The sequence below is a fragment of the Felis catus genome, chromosome A3 (assembly GCF_018350175.1).
Source record: "Felis catus isolate Fca126 chromosome A3, F.catus_Fca126_mat1.0, whole genome shotgun sequence".
Taxonomy (NCBI): domain Eukaryota; kingdom Metazoa; phylum Chordata; class Mammalia; order Carnivora; family Felidae; genus Felis; species Felis catus.
The window spans coordinates 89,925,561-89,951,438 of NC_058370.1; the positions used below are offsets into that span (position 1 = coordinate 89,925,561).

The 25,878-nt window shown below is 36.9% G+C and overlaps 1 protein-coding gene across 11 annotated transcripts in view; it reads left to right on the forward strand.

Annotated features, from left to right (window-relative positions):
* The window catches only part of ALMS1 (ALMS1 centrosome and basal body associated protein), a 223,530-nt gene that overhangs the window by 173,027 nt on the left and 24,625 nt on the right, over nt 1-25,878 (forward strand). For all 11 annotated transcript variants that reach the window (XM_045054405.1, XM_045054402.1, XM_045054404.1 and 8 more), the window contains one exon: nt 4,435-5,582. In XM_045054405.1, the coding sequence (XP_044910340.1) occupies nt 4,435-5,582 (1,148 nt within the window). The remainder of the gene's footprint in view (nt 1-4,434; nt 5,583-25,878) is intronic.

Here is a 25,878-nt window from a genome sequence, read left to right on the forward strand (position 1 = left end):
GTAACCATTAAAAGGATGCTATTGTGGGGGGCGTGTGGGTGGCTTAGTCAGTTAAGCATCTGACTTCTGCTCAGGTCATGATCTTGCAGTTCATGAGTTCAAGCCCCACGTTGGGCCCTGTGCTGACAGCTCAGAGCCTGGATCCTGCTTCAGATTCTGTGTCCCCCTCTCTCTCTGCCCCACCCCTGCTTGTGCTCTCTCTCTCTGTCCTTCAGAAATGAATAAACATTTAAAAAAATTAAAAAAAAAAAAGGATGCTAATGGGTCAAGAGACTGAGAGTGGGTACCTCAATAGAAATAAATACAGTGAGAATCTACTGTTTTAAAAGTGCCATTTCACATCAGTTTGGAATAGATGGATTATTCAACACATTATACCAAGATGCTTAGCTAGCGTTTGGGGACGTGTGGGGGTAGATTTCTCCTTACCCCTGTTACCAAGACTCGTATATTTCAGAGATGTAAGTAATAAAAGAGAGCATGAGATCATAAAAGTTCTGGATGAAGGTGTGGATTATTATTTCTTATAAAGTAAGGTGACAAAATCTAAAAGTCCTAAAAGCAAATATTTGATAAATTTGTCTACATATTTTAAATTTCTGCATGGTAGAAAAATACTATATGCAAAGTCAATTTATAAATGCAAAGTAGGAAAACAATTTTAAACAGATAAACTTGAGAAAAGGGGCTAATTTTCTTAATATGCAAAGAGCTTTTTTATAAATCAAAGACAGTCTAATAGAAAAACAAAGAACATGAGCAGGAATTTTATGGTAAAAGAAATACACATGGCCATGAAAGATATGAAACAATACTTAGCCTTTTTCATAATTAAAGAAATATAGTAAACCACAGATTTTTTTTTAATATTCATTTTGAGAGAGAGAAATTGGGGGGGAGGGGCAGAGAGAGAGAGGAAGAGACAGAATCCCAAGTAGGCTCCACCCTGTCAGCTCAGAGCCCTATGTGGGGCTCAATCCCACTAAACATAAGATCATGACCTGAACCGAAATCAAGAGTCAGACTCTTAGCCAATTGAGCCACCCAGGCACCCCTAAAACACAAATTTTTTAAGCCCTTTAGAATAGCACAGATGAAAAGATTCGATGCTGATTATAAAAATATTGTTGGAACTTAGGATCCCAAGCCTGCTTGGGATTCTCTCTCTCCCTCTCTCTGCCCCTCCCCTACTTACATGCACTCTCTCTGTCTCTCTCTCAAAATAAATAAATAAACTTAAAAAAAAAAGTATTGTTGAGATATGGGGAAATGTACATACATCTTCATAATACTATTGTTAGAAGTGCAAATTTATTGCAACATTTTTAAAGAATAGAGCAATTTGACAATGTCTAACCGTTGTGACTTTATTAACATTTGTTAAGTAGAGCTCTGGGATGTCCAATGGCTCAACAAAAGAGTACAAGGGAAATTGATATAGAGAACTGTATTATTCACAGGTCCTGGAGGAGGTACACAGCATGCTTTGAGGGGACACACGGGGCAAGAGAATGGCAAAACCTGGGGTACATGCCTTTATTAGGGTCTGTAGGTGGATTGGTTCCCAAGATAAGGGTGAACTGGTGAATTCAAAACCAGAAAGGGCAGTATTTTGGTAAGCTTGGCAAGGGTCTTGTGTAAGCAGTGCACAAAGGGTAAGGCCCTAGGAGGTGGGGAGACTGTGTATCACAAGGACTTTTGGGGAGGTCATATAAGGAACTTAAATACTTAAGATTCTGCGTGCTGTTCTCTGGGGCATGCATTCGAAGGAGGGGCTAGTGTTAGTTCATTTTGTGTAGGCAGTCCGCTTGCCTACACAAAATGGATGCTGAAGCAGCAATATTTTGGACCCCTTTATCTAAACTCTCAACATGGACTAAAATTGAAATAAATGTTTCTTTCATCCAGCATTTCCACTTGCAGGAGTTATACACATAAAGTTGTATCAAACATAAAATCTCACACGCACACACACACATGCACAGATATCCACTGCAGCATTCTTCAGGAGAGTAAACATTTGGAAACAACCTAAACATGTAGTTAAATTATATATCAAATCAGTAAATATAAAATGTTTACATATGCATAAAATATTTTTTTCATTGAACAAATATTTTTGCAGCACTTGGCAGCATTTTATCTAAATGGGTATATAAAACCTGGTTAATAGTTGTTATTATTAAAAAGTGGCTTAGGGGTTGAGGGATGGCAGGGAGACTTTTTCACCTTAAATTCTCTACATTATTTGAATATTTTACAATGAGCATATATATTTAACTTTAATTTTTAAAAGTAGTAAATCATAGTTTAATATACTTTGATATATTTGGGGAGAATTTTACAAATGCTGTGTGTAAAACTAATGTATTATCAAAATAGACATCCATCTCAACTGATTTGACCTTTACTCAATGAAGTACCATGAGATAGGGTTGTGTAGTCTCATTGCTCATAGAGCTCTTTATACTCAACGGATTCAGCTTGCTCATTTTCTACTCTTTACCATGTATTTTACTTCAGCCCCAAGTCAGTGGGACTGCGTTGTTTGAAAACACTGATATTGGAAAACAAATACATTTTCCAGTAATGTTATCTATTTCCTCATTCTTTTGCTTTTGCTTTATTTTTTAATGTACTCTCGTTAACCCTTTGACATTTTGCTGCTTTTGTCCTGTTGCTATGGTATCCTTCCTGAAGTATAGCCATAATCTTGTTATTCCTCTGCTCAAATGGTATACTGGTGCTTAATTTCCATTAAGAATAAATTTTAAAGTCCTTAGCCTAGTGTTCTAGGCTTCACATAATTTGTCCTCAAATTCCTACCTCCTTTCCTTTCCTTTCCTTTCCTTTCCTTTCCTTTCCTTTCCTTTCCTTTCCTTTCCTTTCCTTTCCTTTCCTTTCCTTTCCCTTCCTTCCTTTCCCTTCCCTTCCCTTCCCTTCCCTTCCCTTTCCTTTCCTTTCCTTTCCTTTCCTTTCCTTTCCTTTCCTTTCCTTTCCTTTCCTTTCCTTTCCTTTCCCTTCCTTTCCTTTCCCTTCCTTCCCTTCCCTTCCCTTCCCTTCCCTTCCCTTCCCTTCCCTTCCCTTCCCTTCCCTTCCCTTCCCTTCCCTTCCCTTCCCTTTCTTCCCTTTCCTTCTTTCCTTCCTTCCTTCCTTCCTTCCTTCCTTCCTTCCTTCCTTCCTTCCTTCCTTCCTTCCCATAATTTTATCATGGAAAGAACACTGAACATGAGATCTACCCTCTTAACAAAATTTTAAGTGTACGGTATATTGTTGACTATAGGTGCAATGTTACACAGCAGGTCTCTAGAACTTACTCATCTTGCTTTGACTGAAACTCTATGCCCATTGATTAGTAACTCCCCATTTCCTACCCTTCCCCCCAATCCCCTGGCAGCCACTATTCCATTCTTTGATTCTGTGAATTTGACTATTTTAGATCTCTCTTAAAAGTGAAATCCATCTTATTTCACTTAACATAATGTCCTCAAGGTTCATCCATTATGTCACATATAGCAGAATTTCCTTCTTTTTATGGATATACCATATTTTCTTTATTCTTCGATATGTTGGTGGATATTTAGTTTGCTTCTACATTTTGACTGTTGTGAATAGTGCTGCAGTGAACTTAGGAGTGCTAATATTTCTTTGAGATCTTCATTTCAATTCTTTTGGATAAATACCCATAACTGGGATTGCTGAACCGTATGGTAGTTCTAATTTGAATTTTTTTAGGAACCTTCGTACTGTTTTCCACAGCAGCTACAGCATTTTGCATTCTCACCAACATTTGTTTTTTGGGTTTTTTTGATAGTAGCCATCTTGTCAGATGTAGATGATAATTCATTGTGGTTTTGATTTGCATTTCCTTGATAAGATTAGTGAGTGTTGAGCCTTTTTTCATCTACCTATTGTCCATTTATATATCTTGAGGAAATGGCCGTTCAAGTTATATGCCTAGGTTTTCAATTGGGTTATTATTTTACTATTGAGTTGTATGAATTTTTTATATATTTTGGAGATTAACCTCTTATCAGACATATAGTATGCACTTCTTTTCTCTTATTTCATACATTGCCCTTTCTCTTTGTCAGTTGTTTCCTTTGCTGTGTAGAAACTTTTTTTAAAAAAATAGTTTTTTAATGATGGGTATTTTTCTTTTTTTGTTTTTTAAGTTTATTTATTTTGAGAAAGATAGAGAATAGGAGAGGGGCAGAGAGAGGGTGAGAGAGAGAATCCCAAGCAGACTCCGCACTGTCAGCACCGTAGCCCGATGCGGGGCTCAAACTCATGAACCGCGAGATCATGACCTGAGTCAAAATTGGACGCTTAACCAGCTGAGCCACCCAGGCGTCCCTAAGTGTGAATACTATTTCTAAAGGGAATACAAATATTTTGAAAATCCTTCAAAATCTTTTTCTTTCTCCCTTTCAGAGTCCAGATGTCATTCAGAATTTGAAAATACTACCCATTCTGTCTTCAGGTCAGCCAAGTTTTACTTTCATCATCCAGTCCACCTACCAACTGACCAAGATGTTTGCCATGAATCCTTGGGGAGGAGTGTTTTCATGAGGCATTCTTGGAAAGATTTCTTTCAGCGTCATCCAGACAAACAAAGAGGACATACTTGTCTTCCTTGCCCTGATGAAAATGTGGAAAAGACCAAGGCAGATTATACCAGAATAGAGAGCCTCAGTATCAATGTAAACTTGGAAAACAAAGAAGTGATGCATTCCGCTAAAAGTCAGGCTAGAGATTATCCAAAAAGTGACAAACAAATTAGTGATCCAAAAAGGGATCGTAAGGTCACCCCAGAGCTAGCAACTCAGCACACTGTGAGTTTGAATGAACTCTGGAACAAGTATCAGGAGCGACAGAAACAAAAGAAACCTCCCGAGTTTAGTGACAGAAAAGAACTATCCTTGGTGGAGCGACTTGATCGTTTGGCTAAACTTCTTCAGAATCCCATCACATATTCTCTCTGGGCCTCTGAAAGCACACAGGATGATAGCAGAGGGGAACGGGATATTAAGCAACAGCAGAAAATCAAGCTTCAGAAAAAGAAGCGGTATAAGAGCCTGGAGAAATGCCATAAAAACACAGGAGAGCTTAAAAAAAGCAAGGCGCTTTCTCCTCATCAAGCTGGGAGGTCCAACCAGATTAAAATTGAACAGATTAAATTTGATAAGTATATCCTGAGAAAACAGCCAGGTGTTCATTATATAAACAACACTTCCTCAGATTCTAGACCATCTGACGAAAGTGAGCTGCTCACAGACACTGCCACCAACATCCTTTCCACAACCAATTCTCCTGTGGAATCTGATATCTTGACCCAAACAGATAAAGAGGTGACTTTGCAGGAGAGAAGCAGCTCTATTTCCACCATTGACACTGCCCGACTGATCCAAGCTTTTGGCCATGAAAGAGTTTGTCTGTCACCCAGGCGAATTAAATTATACAGCAGCATTACCGACCACCAGAGGAGATACCTTGAGAGGCGGAGCAAGAAGAATAAGAAAGCTTTGAATACAAGTCATCCCCAAATGACTTCTGAGCACACCAGAAGGAAACACATCCAGGTACATGGCTACAAATTCCGTCTGGCAATGTGACTGCCTTTTTCATGGACTTTTTAGTTAACCTTTGCACACAGGTGAAAAAAAGCCAATTGCCCTTTCCTCACTATAACATTTCTTACCAACTTTCGGAAAAGAGTGAGAAAGTGTAGTACAGTGCTATTGTGAGTTGTCATTCTTTTCTTCAACACTCAGTTACGACGAAGGGCTTTGCTGCTAAATGCTTCAGCATCTGCAAAGTGTACCCCTGGCACGGGGGAGCTTCCAGTTTAGGATGACCTCCATTCTGAACATTAGTGCCTGGCCGTTTCTGTTTGTTTGGGGTTTTTTTGCTTATTCATTCCTCCCTGTCTTTCAAGAAGTTTTGAGATGTTCTTAAACACATACACAGATATACACAGACACAAATATCCAGACACATACTTATGTAAGTAATACAATAATGATTTTCTTGAGTAAATGAAGAATTAGAATGATAGAAAATTAAATTAAAGCCAGGAAGGGATGAGCTACAACATGATTTTTAAGGATAAATAAATGAAGAATTGTGAGTATTAGCAAGACAAGTTGAAGCCAGAGGGGAGATAAATAAATACACCTTGTGGATATGGTTGCTAGAAGTGAGCCACAAATTTTGCTCTATGTTTTCTAGCACGTGGTGTTGCTACAACTTTGTGTTCAATTACATAAGTCTATAATATAAAAACTAGGTTTTCAAAAGCATTATAAATATTTCTGATACTGAGACCTAAGAGAAATTTCTCTCGTCTCTTCTCATAAAGAAGGCACCACAGTGTATGTAAGAGTCCTCAACAGCATCCTTACAAGGAATTCAGTAACAACACCCATAAGGTTAATATGACCTTATGTTAGGGAGTTTCAGTAAAGGCAGACTTCAAGGGGGGCAGGAAATGCAGACTAATACTTTAACCCAAGAATAAAATTTAGGGTATCTAGAGGAGTGTTCTCCAAAGAGGGATGCTTACAGAATGGGGCACTGGAGTACAGACAAAAAAAAAAAAAAAAAAAAAAGATATTTATTTTTCTCAGCCTTTTAAAATTTATATTTCTGTATATGTTTTATAATATATGAATAGAGCCATAATTTATAACATAAATAAATACCTACTTTGGTAATTTGTGCTCAAAAATATTTTATCAGTAGGACTGCATGATCAAAAAAACTTAGAGACCACTAGTCTAGAGGCAAGGAGACACAAGACATTGAGACAATTCATAAATATTATTTCTCATAATTGAGTTTTTGGTAGGTATTAAATGATAGTGATTACATGTATAAATAGAACAATATGACTTTTTAAAGTAGGAGAAGAATTGGGAATGATAACAGATTAAGGCTTTTTGTTCCATGGAGGAGATAGGGAAAAAAGATCTCAGTAGAGGGTGTGTGTGTGTGTGTGTGTGTGTGTGTGTGTGTGTGTGTGTGTGGTAAAATCCATACACTTTACACACATAAAGTTTATAGTTTTAACCATCTTAAAGTGTACAGTCTAATGGCACTGAGTATATTCACAGTGTTTTACATATCACCACTATCCAGTTTGTGTACTTTTTCATCACTCCAGTAGAAACTTCCTAACCATTAAGCAGTCGCTCTCTATTCCCCCTCCCACCAGCCCCTGACAACCATGAAGCTACTTTCTGCCTCTGTTGCCTGTTCTGTGTATTTCATATAAATGGAATCATACGGATGTGACCAAGTCAGACATCTGTCACTTTAACATATTTTTGAGGTTCATCCATGCCCTAGCATATATCAGTACTTTATTGCTTTATATGGGTGAATAATATTCCATTGCATATATATACTATATTTTATTTATTCATCTGTTTGTGGAGATTTAGGTTGTTTCCATCTTTTGGCTACTGTAAAAGGAGCAGATATGAACATCTGTACACAAGTTTGTATTTGAACACTTGTGTACAGTTCTTTTGGTTGTATACTTAGGAGTGGAAGTTCTAGGTCATATGATAATTCTGTGTTTAGCTTATTGAGTAACCACCAAACTGTTTTCCACAATGGATATACCATTTATATTCCCACCAGCAATGTCTGAGCGCCCCATTCTCTCCACATTGACCAGCACTTTTTATTTACCTTGTTTTATGGTTTGTTTTTCTGTTTGGGTTTTTCTTGCCATGCTAGTAGGTGTGAAGGGTATTTCATACTCATTGTCATTTTGATTGTGGTTTTGATTTGCTTTCCCCTTTCCTAATGACAGTAAGCATCTTCTCCTGTGCTTGTTGGCCATGTGTGTGTGTGTGTGTGTGTGTGTGTGCATATATATATCTTCTTTGGAGAAATGTCTATTCAGGTTTTTGCCCACTTGTAATTAAGTTGTTTGTTATTTTGAATTGCAAGAGTTCTTTATTTATTCTGGATTGTAGATTCTTATTGGGTGTGTAATTTGTAAATATTTGCTCCCCCCCCCCCCGGGTTGTCTTTTCACTCGCTTATTACCATCCTTTATGCACAATAGTTTACTTTTGATGAAGTCTTTTTTTTTCTTTTGTTGCTTGTGTTTTTGGTATCCTGTCTAAGAAACCACTGCCAAATCCAGTCTTGTCCCTATATTCTTTTAAGAATTTTATAATATTAATTCTTTCATTTACCTATTTGATATATATTGGGTTAATATTTGTATGTAATATAAAGTAAGGGTGAAACGTCATTCTTTTCCACGTGGATACCCAGTTGTCCTAGTACCAGTCTTTGAAGAGACTATTCTTTCCCCATTGAATGGTCTTGACACTTTTGTCAAAAATCAACTGACAGTAGATGTGAAGGTTTATTTCTGGGCCTTCAATTGCATTCCTTAGATCTACATGCCTAGTCATACTCCATTACTGCAGTATTTTTGATTACTCTAGCTTTGTAGTGAGTTTTAAAATTGAGAAGCATGAGTTTTCCAATTTTGTTCTTTTTCAAGACTACTTCGCTATTCAGGCCCCTTGTATTTGAATATGAATTTTAGGATCAGCTTTTCCATTTCTGCCAAAAAGGTCATTGGGATTTTGGTATTAATTGCATTAAATCTACAGATTGGTTTGGAGTTTATTGCAATCTTAATATTAAGTGTTCAGGCTGTGAACACGGAATGTCTTTCAATTTATTTAGGTTTTTAATTTCTTCCAGGAATGTTTTGTAGCTTTCATTTTACAAGTCTTAGACCTTCTTAGTTAAATTTATTCTTGATTTTCTTTTTTTTTTTAATATGAAGTTTATTGTCAAATTGGTTTCCATACAACACCCAGTGCTCATCCCAACAGGTGCCCTCCTCAATGCCCATCACCCACTTTCCCCTCCCTCCCACCCCCCTTCAACCCACAGTTTATTCTCAGTTTTTATAGTCTCTTATGGTTTGCCTCCCTCCCTCTCTAACTTTTTTTTTCCTCCTTCTCCTCCCCCATGGTCTTCTGTTAAGTTTCTCAGGATCCACATGAGAGTGAAAACATATGGTATCTGTCTTTCTCTGTATGACTTATTTCACTTAGCATAACACTCTCCAGTTCCATGTTGCTACACAAGCCCATATTACATTCTTTCTCATTGCCAAGTAGGATTCCATTGTATATATGAACCACAACTTCTTTATCCATTCATCAGTTGATGGACATTTAGGCTCTTTCCATAATTTGGTTATTGTTGAAAGTGCTGCTATAAACATTGGGGTAAAAGTGCCCCTATGCATCAACACTGCTGTATTTATTTGATTTTCTTGTTCTCTCTTTTTTTTTTATTCTTAAGTGTGGTAAAATCCATATAACAAAATTTTTCATCTTACCCATTGTTAAATGTGCAGCTTGGTGCATTCATATCATTGTGTAGACATCACTATCATCCATCTTAGGAACTCTTGTCATCCTGCAGACCTGAAATTCTATACCCACTCAACCAACTCCTCATTCCACTTGATGCTCAGCCTCTGGCAACTACCAGTCTACTTTCTATCTCTATAAATTTGACTACTCTAGGTACCTCATATAAGTAGAATCATGTATCATTTGTCTTTTAGTAATAGGCTGATTTCATTTAGCAAAATATCCTTAAGGTTCATCCATGTTGTAGCATGTAACATGATTTTCTTATTTTTTAAGGGGGAATGATATTCCATTGTATGTATATAGCACATTTTACTTATCCATTCATCTGTTAATAGACGCTTGGGTTACTCTCTCTTTTGACTATTGTGAATAATTTTGCTGTGGATATAGGTGTACAAATATCTCTTCAAGAACCTGCTTTCAATTGGCGGGGGAGGTAATAAAACCAGAAGTGGAAGGCAGAATCATGTGGTAATTCTATTTTTAATTATTTGAGGAGCTGCCATGCTGTTTTCTATACCATTTTTAGTCCCAACACCAGTGCACAGGGGTTCCAGTTTCTCCACATCCTTGCCAACCCCTGTTTTGTTTTGTTTTTTTAATAAAAATAGTCATCCTAATGAGTGTGAAGTGGTATGTCATTGTGCTTTGATTTGTAGTTCCCTAATGATTACTGATATTGAACATCTTTATTTGCTTATTAGTTATTTGTATGTGATCTCTGGAGAAATATCTATTCAAGTCCTTTGCCTGTTTCTTAATCAAGTTTTTTGTTGTTCATTTGTAGGATTTCTTTATATGTTCTGGATATTAACCTCTTCTACTTAATTTTCAATATTCTTTCTGATTCCATGGGTTGCCTTTTCATTCTGTTGATTTTGTCCTCAGAGGCACAGATTTTTAATTTAGATGTAATCCAGTTGATCTGTTTTTGCTTTTGGTGTCATATCCAGGAAATCATTGCCAAATGCAATGTCTTTAAGGTTTTCTCCTATTTTCTTCTAAGAGTTTTATGGTTTTAGGTCTCATGTTTAAGACTTTTGATCTAAGTTTTTGTATATGGTGCAAAGTAAGGCTCCAAGTTCATTCTTTTCCATGTGGATATCTAGTCCCAGCACCATTTGTTGAAAAAAGAGTGTCTTTTCTCCATTGAATGGTCTTGGCACCCTTGACAAAAATCAGTTGACAATATATATATGAGGGTTTATTTCAGGCTCTCTATTCTATTCTATTCTATTCTATTCTATTCTATTCTATTCTATTCTATTCTATTCTATTCTATTCTATTCTATTCTATTCTACTGGTCTTTATGACCTTCTTTATGCCAGTCCCATGCTAGTTTTGGTTTGTTGTATCTTTGTAATAAATTTTGAAATCAAGTATAGAACCTCCAATTTATTCTTTTTTTTCAAGACTGTTCTGGCTATTCAAGGTCCCTTGAAATTCCATATTAATTTGTGTAAGTTTTTCTTTTTGATGCTATGTAATTGTTTTCTTAATTTCATGTTTGCATTGTTTATTGCTAGTGTAGAGATACACAACTAATTTTTGTATATTGGTTTTGTACTCTATAACTTTACTGAATTTATTTGTTAACTCTTAACAGTTTTCTTGTGGATTCCTTAGGATTTTCTACATATAAGATCATGTCATCTGTGAATAGAAATAGTCTTACTTCCTCCTTTCCAATTTGGGTGCCCTTTATTTACTTTCTGGTTAGAACTTCCAGATCAACAGTGTCAAACAGAAGTGGCAAAAGTGTCTTGTTCATGTTCTTAGAAGGAAAACATTTAGTCTTTCACCATTGAGAATGATGTGAGCTTGAGTTTTCATACATGACTTTTATCGTGTTAAGGAAGTTCCCTTTCTTTCTTGATGAGTATCTTTACCATGAAAATGTTGTGTTTTTTGCCAGATACATCAGCATTTATTGGGATGATCATCTGGGTCTTTTTTTTTTTTCTTTTATTCTGTTAATATGGTATAGATTGATAATCATGTATTGAACCAACCTTGTATTCCTGGGATAAATCCTTAAATATTCCTTAGTCTTGATACATAATTCTTTTCATATGCTGCTAGATTCACTTTGCTAGAATTTTGAAAAGGTCTTTTGCATCTCTGTAAAGGATATTGATCTATGGTTTTTTTTTTTTTTAATAACTTTCTTTGTCTGCCTGTGGTATCAGGATAATACTGGCTTCATAGAATGAGTTAGGACATTGTCCCTCCTCTTTGATTTTTTTGGATGAGTTTGAGAAGAATTGGTGTTAATGATTGATACTTTCTTTAAATGTTTGGTAGAATTCATCAGTGAAGCTACTAGTCATGGGTTTTTCTTTGGGGGAAAAGTTTATTACTGATTCAGTCTTTTTACTGTAACTCTACTCAGATTTTCTATTTCTTCTTGAGTCATCTTTTTGTAGTTTGTGTGTTTATAAGAATTAATTCATCTCTTTGTTTTTCTAGTCACTACTCTATCTTCACTCTGATCTTTATTATTTACTTCTGCTTGCTTTGGTTTTAGTTTGCTCTTTTTTTACCCCTAATTCCTTACAGTTTAAAGTTATTGATTTTAAGTTATTATTCTGTGTAAGTGATGAATCACTAAATCCTACACCTGAAACTAATCTTACACTGTCTGTTAACTAACTGGAATTTAAATAAAAACTGGGAAGGAGGGGCACGTGGGTGACTCAGTCAGTTAAGTGTCCGGCTCTGGCTTAGGTTCTGATCTCACAGTTCGTGAGTTCGAGCCCCGCATCGGGCTCTGTGCTGACAGCTCAGAGCCTGGAGCCTGCTTGGGATTCTGTGTCTCCCTTGCTCTCTGCCCCTTCCCCACTCACTCGCACTCTCTCTGAAAAATAAACAAAATTTTTTTTTAATTTAAAAATTTTCTAAAAACTGGGAAGGAAAAAAATGAAAAAAAAATTTTTATGCTTATTCATTTTTGAGAGACAGAGACAGGGAGAGACAGAGCACGAGGTGGGAGGGGCAGAGAAAGAGAAGGAGACACAGAATCTGAAGCAGGCTCCAGACTCCAAGCTGTCAGCACAGAGCCCAACTTGGGGCTGGATCTCATGAACTGTGAGATCATGACCTGAGCTGAAATTGGACACTTAACCAACTGAGCTACCCAGGTGCCCCTATTATTCTTTTTTTTTTTTTTTAATGTTTATTTATTTTTGAGAGGGGGGGGCACAGGGGAGGGGCAGAGAGAGAGGGAGACACAGAATTGGAAGCAGGCTCCAGGCTCTGAGCTGTCAGCACAGAGCCTGACGTGGGGCTCTAACTCACAAACCGTGAGATCATGACCTGGGCTGAGGTCGGACATTTAACCGAGTGAGCCACCCAGGTGCCCTCTTATTATTCTTTTTTAATACAGGTATTTACCACTATAAATTTCCTCTGAGCCCTGCTTTTGCAAATATAAATTTTTTTCTAAACTCTGCCTTCACTGCCTTCCAAAGTTTTTGTATGTGTTTTCATTTTCATTCATCTTAAAGTATTTTCTAATTTTCCTTGTAATTTCTTTTTTAACTATTAATAGTTTGTTTAATTGCCACATTTTTGTTTATTTTCCAAATTTCTTTTATTATTTCTAGTTTCATTCCATTGTGGTCAAAGAATATATTTGGATATATAATTCAAAGTATTTGAGTCCTTTTAAATTTATAATGACTTGTTTTTTTACCGTGTTATATAATCTCTTGTGAAGAATTTTCATGTGCACTTGAGAATTATGCTGTTGTTTAGAGTGTTCTGTTTATGTCTATTAAGTCTATTTGGTTTATAGTGTTATTCAAGTCCTCTGTTTTCTTACTGGTCTTTTATCTAGTATTTCTATCATATTGGAAGTCATGTATTGAAGTCTGCAACTATTAATGTGGAACTGTTTCTCCATTCAGTTCTGTCCATTTTTGCTTCATATATTTTGAAGCTCTGTTATCGGGTATGCATATGTTCCTAATTGTTATACTTCTTTATGAGTTGACCGTCTTATCAATAAATAATCCCCTTCTTTATGTCTTATAATAATTTTTAATTCAAATTCTCTTTTGTTTGATATTAGTAGAGCTACCCAGCTTTCTTTTCATTGCTACTGTTTGTGTGGAATATCTTTCCCATCCTCTTTCTTTCTTTCTTTCTTTCTTTCTTTCTTTCTTTCTTTCTTTCTTTCTCTCTCTCTCTCTCTCTCTCTCTCTCTCTCTCTCTCTCTCTCTTTCTTTCTCTCTCTCTCTCTCTTTCTTTCTTTCTCTTTCTTTCTTTCTTTTTTCATCCTTTTACTGTGTTTTTGGATCTAAAGTCAGTGTCTTTCAAAATGGAGTGCGGAATGGGGGACGGTGAGGGGATGGCAGTTTGGGCTCTATATCTTTCTGTGGGGTTGGTTGAAGACCCTGTCCTTCTCTGGTGGGTGCTGTGGAGGAGACCAGAGCAGAATGATTTCATTCCATTAATAACATCTGGTAAAAACAGTATGGCACCAATAACATTTCCAATACCAGCTGCCACACACTGAAAATAATAAGTGGACATTTGCCAGGATGGACTTTGTAATAAGGATAGGATTGGGGTCAGCTTTCCTGAGCATGGATTTCTTTCTCAGATAAAAGCCCTGTCTACATGAGTTCTGGAAGCAATGGTCTGGAATTGTAGGGTGTATTACCAGAACAATGTGCATATCTGACCCCTTCTGATGAAAGGAACTAGAGTGGCAGCAACAACAAATCCTGTTCTTGAATATATGACACTGAATCTAATTAAAATGGGCCAAAGCATCAATCCCACTCTGTGTCTTCATGTTATTTTAAATTACACTTGAGCCTTGAACAATAAGAATGTGAGCAGCATAGGTGTGAAATATCTACTTATATGCAGATTTGATGAATACAGTACTATATTTTCTCTTAATGATTTTTTAAGAAGTATTTTTATTTTTTAACGTTTGTTTGTTTTAGAGAGAGCAAGCATGTGTATGCACACGCACTGGGAAGGGACAGAATGGGGGGTGGGGGAGTGAATCTCAAGCAGGCTCAGAGCCAGAACAGAGCCTGATGTGGGGCTCAGTCTCACGACTGTGAGATCCTGACCTGAGCTGAAATCAAGAGTCAAATGCTTAACCAACTGAGCCACTGAGGTGCCCCTCTTACGATTTTCTTAATAATATTTTCTTCTCTGGGCACCTGGGTGGCTCAGTCAGTTAAGTGTCTGGCTTCAGCTCAAGTCATGATCTCGCAGTTCGTGAGTTTGAGCTCCACATTGGGCTGTCTGCTGTCAGCAGCCTGCTTTGGATCCTCTGGTCCCCCTTTCTCTCTGCCCTTCCCCTGCTCATGCTCTCCCTCTCTCAAAAATAAATAAACATTAAAAATTTATGAAAAGGGAAAGCTTCTTTAACAAAATATTTTCTTTTCTCTAGCTTACTTTATTATAAGAAGGTAGTGTGTAATATGTATAACATACAAAATATGTGTTAATCAACTATGTTATAAGGCTTCTGGGTCAGCAGTTAATTTGGGGGGAGTCAAAGTTACACATGGATTTTCTACCACCTTTAGGGGTCAGCACCCCTTTTTCCTGTGTTCAGGGGTCAACTGTATAAGAAAACAGCCTCAGTGCAGGTGTTTGTATGATCTTATTAAATTTGCCTTAGATTGGGGTGCCTTGTATGGCTCAGTCGGTTAAGCATCCAACTTCGGTTCAGGTCATGATCTCGCAGTTTATATGAGTTCGAGCCTCGTGTCAGGCTCTGTGCTGACAGCTCAGAGCCTGGAGCCTGCTTCGGATTCTGTGTCTCCCTCTCTCTCTGCCTGTACCTGACCCCCCCTCAAAAATAAATAAACATTTTTTAAAAATTAAATTAGCCTTAGATTTAAAAATGAATGAATGAAGTCTTTTTTTTTTTTTAATTTTTTTAACGTTTTTTATTTATTTTTGAGACAGAGACAGAGCATGAACAGGGGAGGGGCAGAGAGAGAGGGAGACACAGAACTGGAAGCAGGCTCCAGGCTCTGAGCCATCAGCCCAGAGCCTGATGCGGGGCTCGAACTCACGGACCCTGAGATCATGACCTGAGCCGAAGTCGGACGCTCAACTGACTGACTGAGCCACCTAGGCGCCCCAGAATGAAGTCTTTTTTAGACAACATATAAGTGGATTATGATTTTTTAAAATTCATTCTGCCATCTCTACCTTTGAATTCGAGTGTTTAATCTATTTACATTTAAAGGAATTACTGAAAGGAAAGGACTTAACTTAGACAATTTTGCCATTTCTTTATGTCTAACAGTTTTTCTTTTTCAATTCCTCTATCACTGCCTTCTTTTGTATTTAATTGATTTCCTATAATGAACCTATAATGAACCGTTTTGATTCCCATCTCATTTCCTCTCTTTTATATTTTTTAGTTATTTTGGGGGGATTACAGTTAACTCTTACACATATAACAACACATATGAAATGATGCCAATCTAGCCCCAGTAATATACAAAGCTCTGCTTCTATACCTCTCTGCCTCTCATTCTTTTGTTTATAGTCACATATTACATCTTTATACTTTCTGTGACCATTAACATAGATTTTTAATTATCTTTATGCATGTCTTTTAAATCTTACAGGAAGAGAAAGAGAAGTTAAAACCAGAAATATATTACTGACTTTTATATTTACCTATATATTTACATTTACCAGTGTTATTTCTTCATATTGCTTCATATGGTTTTATTTATTTCTTCACATGGCTTCACTTGTTGCCTCGTGTTCTTTCATGCTGAAGGAGTCCCTGTAGCACTTCTTGTAGGGAAAGACATCCAGTTATGAATTCTTTCAACTTTTGTTTATCTGGGAATGTCTTAATTTCACCTTCATTCTTGAAAGATAATTTTGCCAGATACAGATTTCTTTTTTTCAGTTTTTCATATCACTTTAAATACCATCCTACTGCCTGTTGGCCTCCATCATTTCTTATGAGAAATTGGCAGTTAATCTTACTGATGATCCTTTGTACGTTCTGAGTCTCTTAATTCTTACTGCTTCAAGATTCTGTCTTTATCTTTGTCAGTTAACAGTTTGGTTATTGTGTGTCTTGGTGTGGAACTTGTTTTACTAGGAGTTCATCGAACTTCTTCAATTTTAGATTCGTGTCTTTAATCAAGTTTGAGAAGTTTCCAACCATTATTTCTTCAAATATTTTTTCTGACTCTTTCTCTCTTCTTTTGACACTCCCACCATGCATATGTTGTAAGCTTGATGGTGTCCTATAAGTCTCTGAGACTCTGTCCATTTTCTTTGTTCTGTTTCCTTTTTGTCCCTCAGACTGAATAATTTCATTTATGCTGTCTTCAGGTTCACAGATTTCATCAAATCTGCTGTGAATTTTTTAGTTACTTTACTTTTCAGCTTCATAATTTTCTATTTGTTTCCTTTTTATTTTTCTTTATTTATTGATAGTCTGTATTTGGTGAGACATCATTCTCATTGTTTATTTGTCCATATGCCCTTCAAGCATATTTAGGACAGTTGATTTAAAGTCTCCATTTTCTTTTTCTTTTAAGTGACCCATACATTCTTGTTTGTTTGGATGCCTTGTAATTTCTTCTTGGAAGTTAGACATTTTGAATATCATAATATGTTGACTTTGGAAATCAGATTATTCTCCCCCTCCCTAGGATTTTGTTGTTACTGCTTATTGTGGTTTAAAATTATTGGTATGTTTAGTGATTTTTCTTTTTTTTTTTTTTAATTTTTTTTCAACGTTTTTTATTTTATTTTTGGGACAGAGAGAGACAGAGCATGAACGGGGGAGGGGCAGAGAGAGAGGGAGACACAGAATCGGAAACAGGCTCCAGGCTCTGAGCCATCAGCCCAGAGCCCCACGCGGGGCTCGAACTCACGGACCGCGAGATCGTGACCTGGCTGAAGTCGGACGCTTAACCGACTGCGCCACCCAGGCGCCCCATGTTTAGTGATTTTTCTAAACTATTTTTGTACAGACTGTGTTTCTGGTCTCTGATGTCTCTCTTTCTTTAGCTCATTAGTCAGCTAGTTGTTTGACTGATTGCCTTAAGTGCCTGGAACCAAAAAAGAGAAAGCAAAAAAGAAAGAAAGAAGGAAAGGAAAGGGGAAAAAATTACCCAGTTCCTTGTAGATTTTTTTGTGTATTAAGGAAGCCAGTGCTTAGGTAGGCTATTTACAACTCTACCTTAGCAAATTTCTAGCTTGCACTGAACCTACAGATCAGCCAGTTATGAAACATTATGGTCTTCTTGGGTCTTTTCTGAACATGCGTCTTGCCCTGTGCATGAGCTTTCTAGTTCCCCTGAGGTATATCGGAGATTTTCAAAGCCCCATTTCCCCAAAATTCTCACTGCTTTTTTCCCTGGCTTTCCATTTGCCTAGTGTTTCAACCAGCTGTTTTCTTTGTTTTTGTTTTTGCATCTAGCTTTCAATGTTTTCAAGGAAATTCCATCCTCTGAAATGCCCTAAGAGAGTTCCATGTTTAGTGAAACAAGATAGGCCCCTTGTGTCAGTTCTTCAGAGAATACTTAGGGAGGTTCAATGAAACAATTCCTTGGGAACAAGATACTACTCTGTGCTTCCTGTGGAAGCAAATACCTACAATGTGAATGCAGACAACTGCCAGAGAAGGGTAAATTAAAAACCTCAAAGCTCTCCTACCTTGTTTAGGTGGCTTTGCTCCTACTTAAGTTTTCACTTAGTTGCCGTAAACCTTTGACTATCTTCCACACTTGATGAGGTTGATTTTTTGACAGTTCTTGCCAGGTTTTTGTTTGTTTGTGTTTGTTTGTTTTGGTGTTTCTAGGGAAGGGACAGGTCCCTGGAGGTCCTTTTTCTACCAATTTGCTGACATCCCTCCAAGGTAGAGTTTTGTACCTTTCCCACAACAGCTACTGTTCCTTTTTCCTGGGTCTGCACTGTAATAGACACTTCCATAAAACTCTTCAATCTTTTTTCTGGTGGAGTTTGTGGAGAAATAGCAGCAAGAAGGTATGGAGTTCTCCAATTTCTGTAGCCCTCAAGGGCTTCACACTCTTACCAGTTTATACTTGGCCTCTACCACTTAATCCAGTCTCCATCCTTCTTGAGGGTTTCCAGTGGTATCTCCTCCAGATGATCTAGTGCTCATGTTTCATATCTCCCTACCGATGACATTTGCTCTTCAGATTTTGGGCTAACATTGACCTGACCTCAACTTTCTAATGGCTTCAAGAAAAGTCATGAACTTAAACTTGATATACTTTTGGTGGTGGTGTTATAAGGATGGGAGAGCTGCTTTATTCAACTCTTTAGATCCCCAAGTGGAAATGAGGTATACACATCCAGTAGATTTGTGGTATTTTTATTAGATTTATATTTGTGGTATTTTTATTAGTAGTACTTTCTAGATGTTCTGTAATTATACCTTTGGATTTGCTGTTTCAACCAAGAGAAAATTTTAGGGGATAATTTTTTTTTTTTTTGTATTTTTGTAAGATTGACTTTATTATCACTACATATGAACTTATAATTTTAATGTATTATGATCAGAGATCGTACTCAGTTCTATTTCTGTTTTAAGGATATATACACATTTTCTTTGTGGCTTAATGTATGAACAAGTACTCCAAGGGTGTTATAAAGGAGGTGGAGTCTCCATATAGGTTATGACATTTTAATTATATCTAGTAATTCACCTTTATTGATTATATTCTTTCCAAATGTTGGTTTCCTTGGTCTGTTAAGCACTTCAAAGAGTATATAGAGGTGCCTAGCTGACTCATTTGGTACAACATGATCTTGATCTTGGGATCTTGAGTTCAAGGCCCACATTGGGCGTAGAGCTTACTTTCAAAAAAAAGCTATGGTATTGTCATGCACAAGAGTTGCATAGACACATAAGGTTAAAATATTGACGGCAAATAAATGCGAAATGGAAAATAAGCTAAAAGAACATATTCGAAGGTTGATTTGTCTTTGTGGTAATTAAAGGTTTACATGTAGATGTTTGTCTTATGTTTGGCACATAAACATTCTTGATACATTTTTATTCACTGTGAATTGTACCATACAGCATTCAAAGTAAGTTTTATTTTCCATTTTTAATATGTTTGTCTTTGATTCTACTTCATCCAATGCAATTTTTAGAACTTTATATTTGCACAGTTTCTCTTTGCCCATCCTTCTACTTTTAGCTTTACTGGGTCACTTTGCTCAAGTGTAAGTTAACTTTTTTCTCCCCACTGAATTTGAGCGTTTTTCTTTTGGAGTGAATTTATTCTACCTAACTCTGAAGTTATAACAAATATGTTTGGTTTAAATTTTATTCTTATTTTTTCTTGTTCTGATAAATGTATTAAGTAAAAGGTTATTATACAAAATTCCATTTCAGACTGAGGCAAGTGAACTTTTTATGTGGTGAAAAAAAGAAAAGAAACATGACCAAAATTTTACCATCTTAACCATTTTTAAATGTAAGGTTCTGTACTGTTAAGTATATTCGCATTCTTGTGAAATAGTTTCCAGAACTTTTCATCTTATGATACAGAAACTCTGTACCCATTAAACCCAACAATTCCCTGTTTCCCTGAGCCCCTTGTTCTACTTGATTTTAGATAGTTTCATATAAGTGGAATCATACATTATTCATCTTTTAGTAACAAACTTATTTTACTCAGCATAATGTCTTCAAGGGTCATCTATGTTGTACTGTATGACATGATTCTCTTTTTAAGGCTGAATAATATTCCATTCCAATAATATTCCACTTTTGGTTTATCCATTCATCCCTCAATGGACCTTTACGTTGCTTCCACTTCTTGATTATTGTGAATAATGCTCCTGTGAACATGGTTGTGCAAATAGGCCTTCAAGACCTTGCTTCCAATTCTTTTGGATATATGTCTGCAAGTGGAATGGCTGGATTATATGGTAATTCTATTTTTAATTTTTTGAGGAACCCCCGTACTTTTTTGTAGCAGCTGTACCATTTTATAGTCCCACCAACAATGTGCAGTAGTTTCAGTTTCTCCATATCCTTGCCGACACTTATGTTTTTGTTGTTGTTTAGTAGCCATCCAAGTAAGTATGTAGTGGTATTTCATTGTGTTTTTTATTTGCATTTCTGTGACGATTAGTGATATTGGGCATCTTTTCATATGCTTATTGGCCATTATTATATCATTGTTGGAGAAATGTCTATTCCAGTCCTTTGCCCATTCTTGAAACAGGTTAAAAAAATGTTGTCATTGAGTTGTAGTTCTTTATGTATTCTGGACATCAACCCCTTATCAAGTATATAATTTATAAGTTTTTCTACCAGTCAGTGGGTTGCCTTTTCACTCTATTGATTGTGTCCTTTGATGCACAGATGTATCTAATATTGATGCAGTCCCTGTTGTCTTTTTTTTTTTTTTGTCTTTTTTTTTTTTGGCTGACATATCCAAGAAATCATTACCAAGTCCAGTGCCATGAAACTTTTCCCCTATGTGTTCTTGTAAGAGTTTTATGGTTTTAGGTCTTATGTTTAGGCCTTCACTCCATTTTGAGTTAATTTGGATGGTGTAAAGTAAGGCTCAACTTCATTCTTTGCAAGTAAATATCTAGTTGTGCCAGCACCATTTGTTGAAGAGAAATTTCCCCTTTGAGTAGTCTTGTCATTTTATCAAGAGTCAAAGATCCTTTGAGGATAGATCAAGGATTTATTTCTAGGCCCTCTATTCTAGTCCACTGATCTAGTTGTCTGCTTTTTTGCCAGTACTAACTGTAGTACTATAGTATGTTTTGAAATCAAGAAGTGTGAGTCCTTCAGCTTTGTTCTTCTTTTTCAAAATTATTTTGGTTTTTCAGGGTATTTTATCATTTTTAAGGATTTCCTGCTGTTTCCAGTCTTTTGTTCATTGCTGTATGATTTTCTTTGAGTTGAATTGTTTTTCTGACAACTTAGCAGCCATGTAATCTCATTAAGTACTCTGCTGAAACCACTCTCTCATCACTCTCGGGTATGAAATAGTATCTGTTGACTCCATCATATGAAAAATTAAACAATTGGTTGTACTTGTCCAGTTTCTCCCCACCTGCACTCACACACACACATACTTCCCCCAACTTGCCAATATTGTATTTTGTGAGTTTTGTCTCAGTTCATTATGGTAGTATTAACTACTCTGTTGACCAGCTTTATTTTTAAGAATTGTAACATACAACTTCCATATTGTAAGCAAAATCACCATGTTATATTAGTTATGTTTTTAAACACAGGATCAGCATTTACCATGAATCTTTTCATAGAACTGTTTATGAGTTTGTTAGTTTAAATTGTTCTGTTGTTAGGCTAGATTTTTAAAGAGTTGTTCAGGACTGAGCATCTCTTCAGTTCTTACAAATTTGAGACTATCTCTTTATGTAAGAACAGACAACTTGGTTGGATATAAAACTTTTGGATAATAATCCTTAATTCAAAATCTGTCAATTTTACTCCCCTTTTTCGGGGCACAAGCATTTAATGTTTCTGTGTCAGAGGCAACCCTGATATATTTTTCCTGTGGGGTCCTGGATTCCTATCATTTTTTTTTAAATTTAGTTTACTTTCCCAGGGTATGTATCAGTATTGGTTAGTGTCTCCTGATTTTTTTATTTTATTTTTTAATTTGTATTCAAGTTATAATATATAGGAGTAAAACCCAGTGATTCATCTCTCACATAGGACACCCTGTGCTCATCCCAAAAAGTTCCCTCCTTACTGCCTATTACTCATTTAACCCACTCCCTCACCCACCTCCAGCAACCCTCAGTTCATTCTCTGTATTTAAGAGCCTCTTATAGTTTGCCTCCCTGTTTTTATCTTATTTTTCCTTCCCTTCCCCTATGTTCATCTGTTGAATTTCTCAAATTCCACCTATGAGTAAAATCATATGATACCTGTCTTTCTCTGACTTACTTTGCTTAGCATAATGCCCTCCAGTTCCATCCACGTTGTTGCATGTGGCAAGATTTCATTCTTTTTTGTCACCAAGTAGTATTCCATTGTATGTATATGTATACATTGTGTGTATATTACATATTCTTAATCCATTCATCAGTTGATGGACATTTGGGCTCTTTCCATAATTTGGCTATTGTTGATAGCACTGCTGTAAACATTGGGGTGTATGTGCCCCTTCAAATCAGCACTCCTTTGAATAAATAGCTAGTAGTACAGTTGCTGGGTTGTAAGGTAGTTCTACTTTTAATTTTTTTAGGAACCTCCACACTGTTTTCCAGAGTGGCTGTACCAGTTTGCATTCCCACCAACAGTGCATGAGGGTTCCCCTTTTCCCACATCCGGCCAACATCTGTTGTTTCCTGAATTGTTAATTTTAGCCATTCTCACAGGTGTGAGGTGGTATTTCATTGCAGTTTTGATTTGTATTTCCCTGATGATGAGTGATGTTGAGCATCTTTTCATGTGTCTGTTTGCCATCTGGATATCTTCTTTGGAAAAGTGTCTGTGCATGTCTTCTGCCCATTTCTTCACTGGATTATTTGTTTTTCGGGTGTTGAGTTTGTAAGTTCTTTATAGATTTTGGATACTAACCCTTTATCTGATATGTCATTTGCAAATATCTTCTCCCATTCTGTCGGTTGCCTTTTAGTTTGGTTGATTGTTTCCTTTGCTGTACAGACGCTTTTATCTTGATGAGGTCCCAATAGTTCATATTTGCTTTTGTTTCCTTTTCCTTGGGAGACATGTCAAGTAAGAAGTTGCCACAGCTGAAGTCAAAGAGGTAGGTTACTAAAAAAAAAAAAAAAGAAAAGGGGCGCCTGGGTGGCACAGTCGGTTAAGCGTCCGACTTCAGCCAGGTCACAATCTCGCGGTCTGTGAGTTCGAGCCCCGCGTCAGGCTCTGGGCTGATGGCTCAGAGCCTGGAGCCTGTTTCCGATTCTGTGTCTCCCTCTCTCTCTGCCCCTCCCACGTTCATGCTCTGTCTCTCTCTGTCCCAAAAATAAATAAACGTTGAAAAAAATTTTTTTTTTAAAAAAGAGGTAGGTTACTGCTTGTCTTCTGTAGGATTTTGATGGTTTCCTGTCTCACATTTAGGTCTTTCATGCATTTTGAATTTATTTTTGCGTTCGGTGTTAAGAAGGTGGCCCAGTTTCATTCTTCTGCGTGTTGCTGTCCAGTTCTCCCAGCTCCATTTGCTAAAGAGACTGTATTTTTTCCATTGAATACTCTTTCCTGCTTTGTTGAAAGTTTTTTTAAATCAAATTCACATCCCATGCAGTTTACTCTTTCAAATATATAATTCATCGGCGTTTGGTATATTTAGAGAAGGTTGTACAACCATCGCCACTAAATCCAGAACATATTTGTCACACCAAAAAGAAACCCTATGTCCATTAACAGTCATTTTTCAGCCTCTCTTACCTCTTTCCACTCTCCAGCCATTAATCCACTTTCTGTCTCTGTGGATTTGCCTTTTCAGGACATTTCATACAAATGAATCATGTAATATGTGGCCTTTTGTGTCTGGCTTTCACTTAACATAGTATTTTCATGGTTCATCATTTTGTAGCATGAATCAATACCCCTTGCTTCTTACAGGTGAATAATATTCCACAAACATATAAAACATTTTGTTTATTCATGAATTGATGGACATTTAGGTTGTTTCTGCTTTTTGACCATTATGAAAAATGCTGCTATAAGCATTAATATATAAGTGTTTGTGTGGAACTGTGTTTTCGGTTTTCTTAGGTATATACCTAATAGAATTGCTGGACCATGTTTAACCTTTTGAGTGGCTGCACCATTTTACATTCCCACCAGGATCATATTCCAATTTCTCTATATTCTTGTCAACACTTGGTATTGTCTGTCTTTTGATTATAATCATCCTAATGGATATGAAATGGTATCCCATTGTATTTTTAATTTGCATTTCCCTAATAACTATTGATTAACATCTTTTCATATACCTTTTGGCCATTTGTATATCTTCTTCAGAGATATGTCTATTCAGATCTTTAAAAGGACTATTAGATTTTTAAATTGGGTTGTCATTTTAGTACTGAGTTATATTTCTTTATATATTATTTTTTTAAGTTTTTATTTAAATTCTAGTTAGTTAACATACAGTATAATATTAGTTGCAGGTGTACAGTATAATGATTCAACACTTCTTTTTAAGTTTATTTATTTATTGGAGGGGGGCGGTGTGAGCAGGGGAGGGACAGAGAGAAAGGGAGAGAGAGAATCCCAAGCAGGCTCCACACCAGAGTGTGGAGCCTGATGTGGACCTCAAACTCACGAACCATGAGATCATGACCTGAGCCAAAACCCAGAGTTGGGACACTTACCTGACTGAGCCACCCAGGCACCCTGTGATTTGACACTTCTGTACATCACCTGGTACTCATCACAGTACACTCCTTAATCCCCATCACCTATTTAACCCATCCCCCCACTCACCTCCCCTCTGGTAACCATCAGTTTGTTCTCTATAGTTAAGGGTCCGTTTCTTGGTTTGCCTCTCTTTTTCCCTTTGCTCATTTGTTTTGTTAATTAACTTCCATGTATGAGTGATACCATATGGCATTTGTCTTTCTCTCACTTATTTTATTTAGCATAATACTAGCTCCACGTACATCATTGCAGATAGCAAGATTGCATTCTTTTTATGGTTGAGTAATATTCCCTTTAAAAGTTTATTATTTGAGGGGCGCCTGGGTGGCACAGTCGGGTAAGCGTCCGACTTCAGCCAGGTCACGATCTCGCGGTCCGTGAGTTCGAGCCCCGCGTCAGGCTCTGGGCTGATGGCTCAGAGCCTGGAGCCTGTTTCCGATTCTGTGTCTCCCTCTCTCTCTGCCCCTCCCCCGTTCATGCTCTGTCTCTCTCTGTCCCAAAAATAAATAAACGTTGAAAAAAAAATTTTTTTTAAAAGTTTATTATTTGAGAGAGAGAGAGAGAGAGAGAGAGAGAGAGAGAGAGAATGCAAGTGGGGGAGGGGCAGAGAGAGAGGTAGAAAGAATCCCAAGCAGACTCTGCACAGAGCCCAGTGCAGGGCTCGATCTCACGAACCGTGAGATCATAACCTGAAATCAAGAGTCGAACGCTTAACCAACTGAGGCACCCTGGCACCCGAGTAATATTCCATTGTGTGTTTATATATACACCACATCTTTATCCTTTCATCATTTGATGGACACTGGGCTGTTTCTGTAATTTGGCTATTGTAGATAATGCTGCTGTAAACATTGGGGTGCATGTATCCCTTTGAATTAGTGTTTTTATAATTTGGGGGGTAAAAACCCAGTAGCACAATTACTAAGGTATTCTGTTTTTAACTTTCTGAGAAACTTCTTTACTGTTTTCCACAGTGGCTGTGCCAGTTTGCATTCTCACCAGCAGTGCAAGAGGTTTCTTTTTCTCCACATCCTGGACAATACCTGTTGTTTCTTGTGTTGTTGACTTCAGCCATT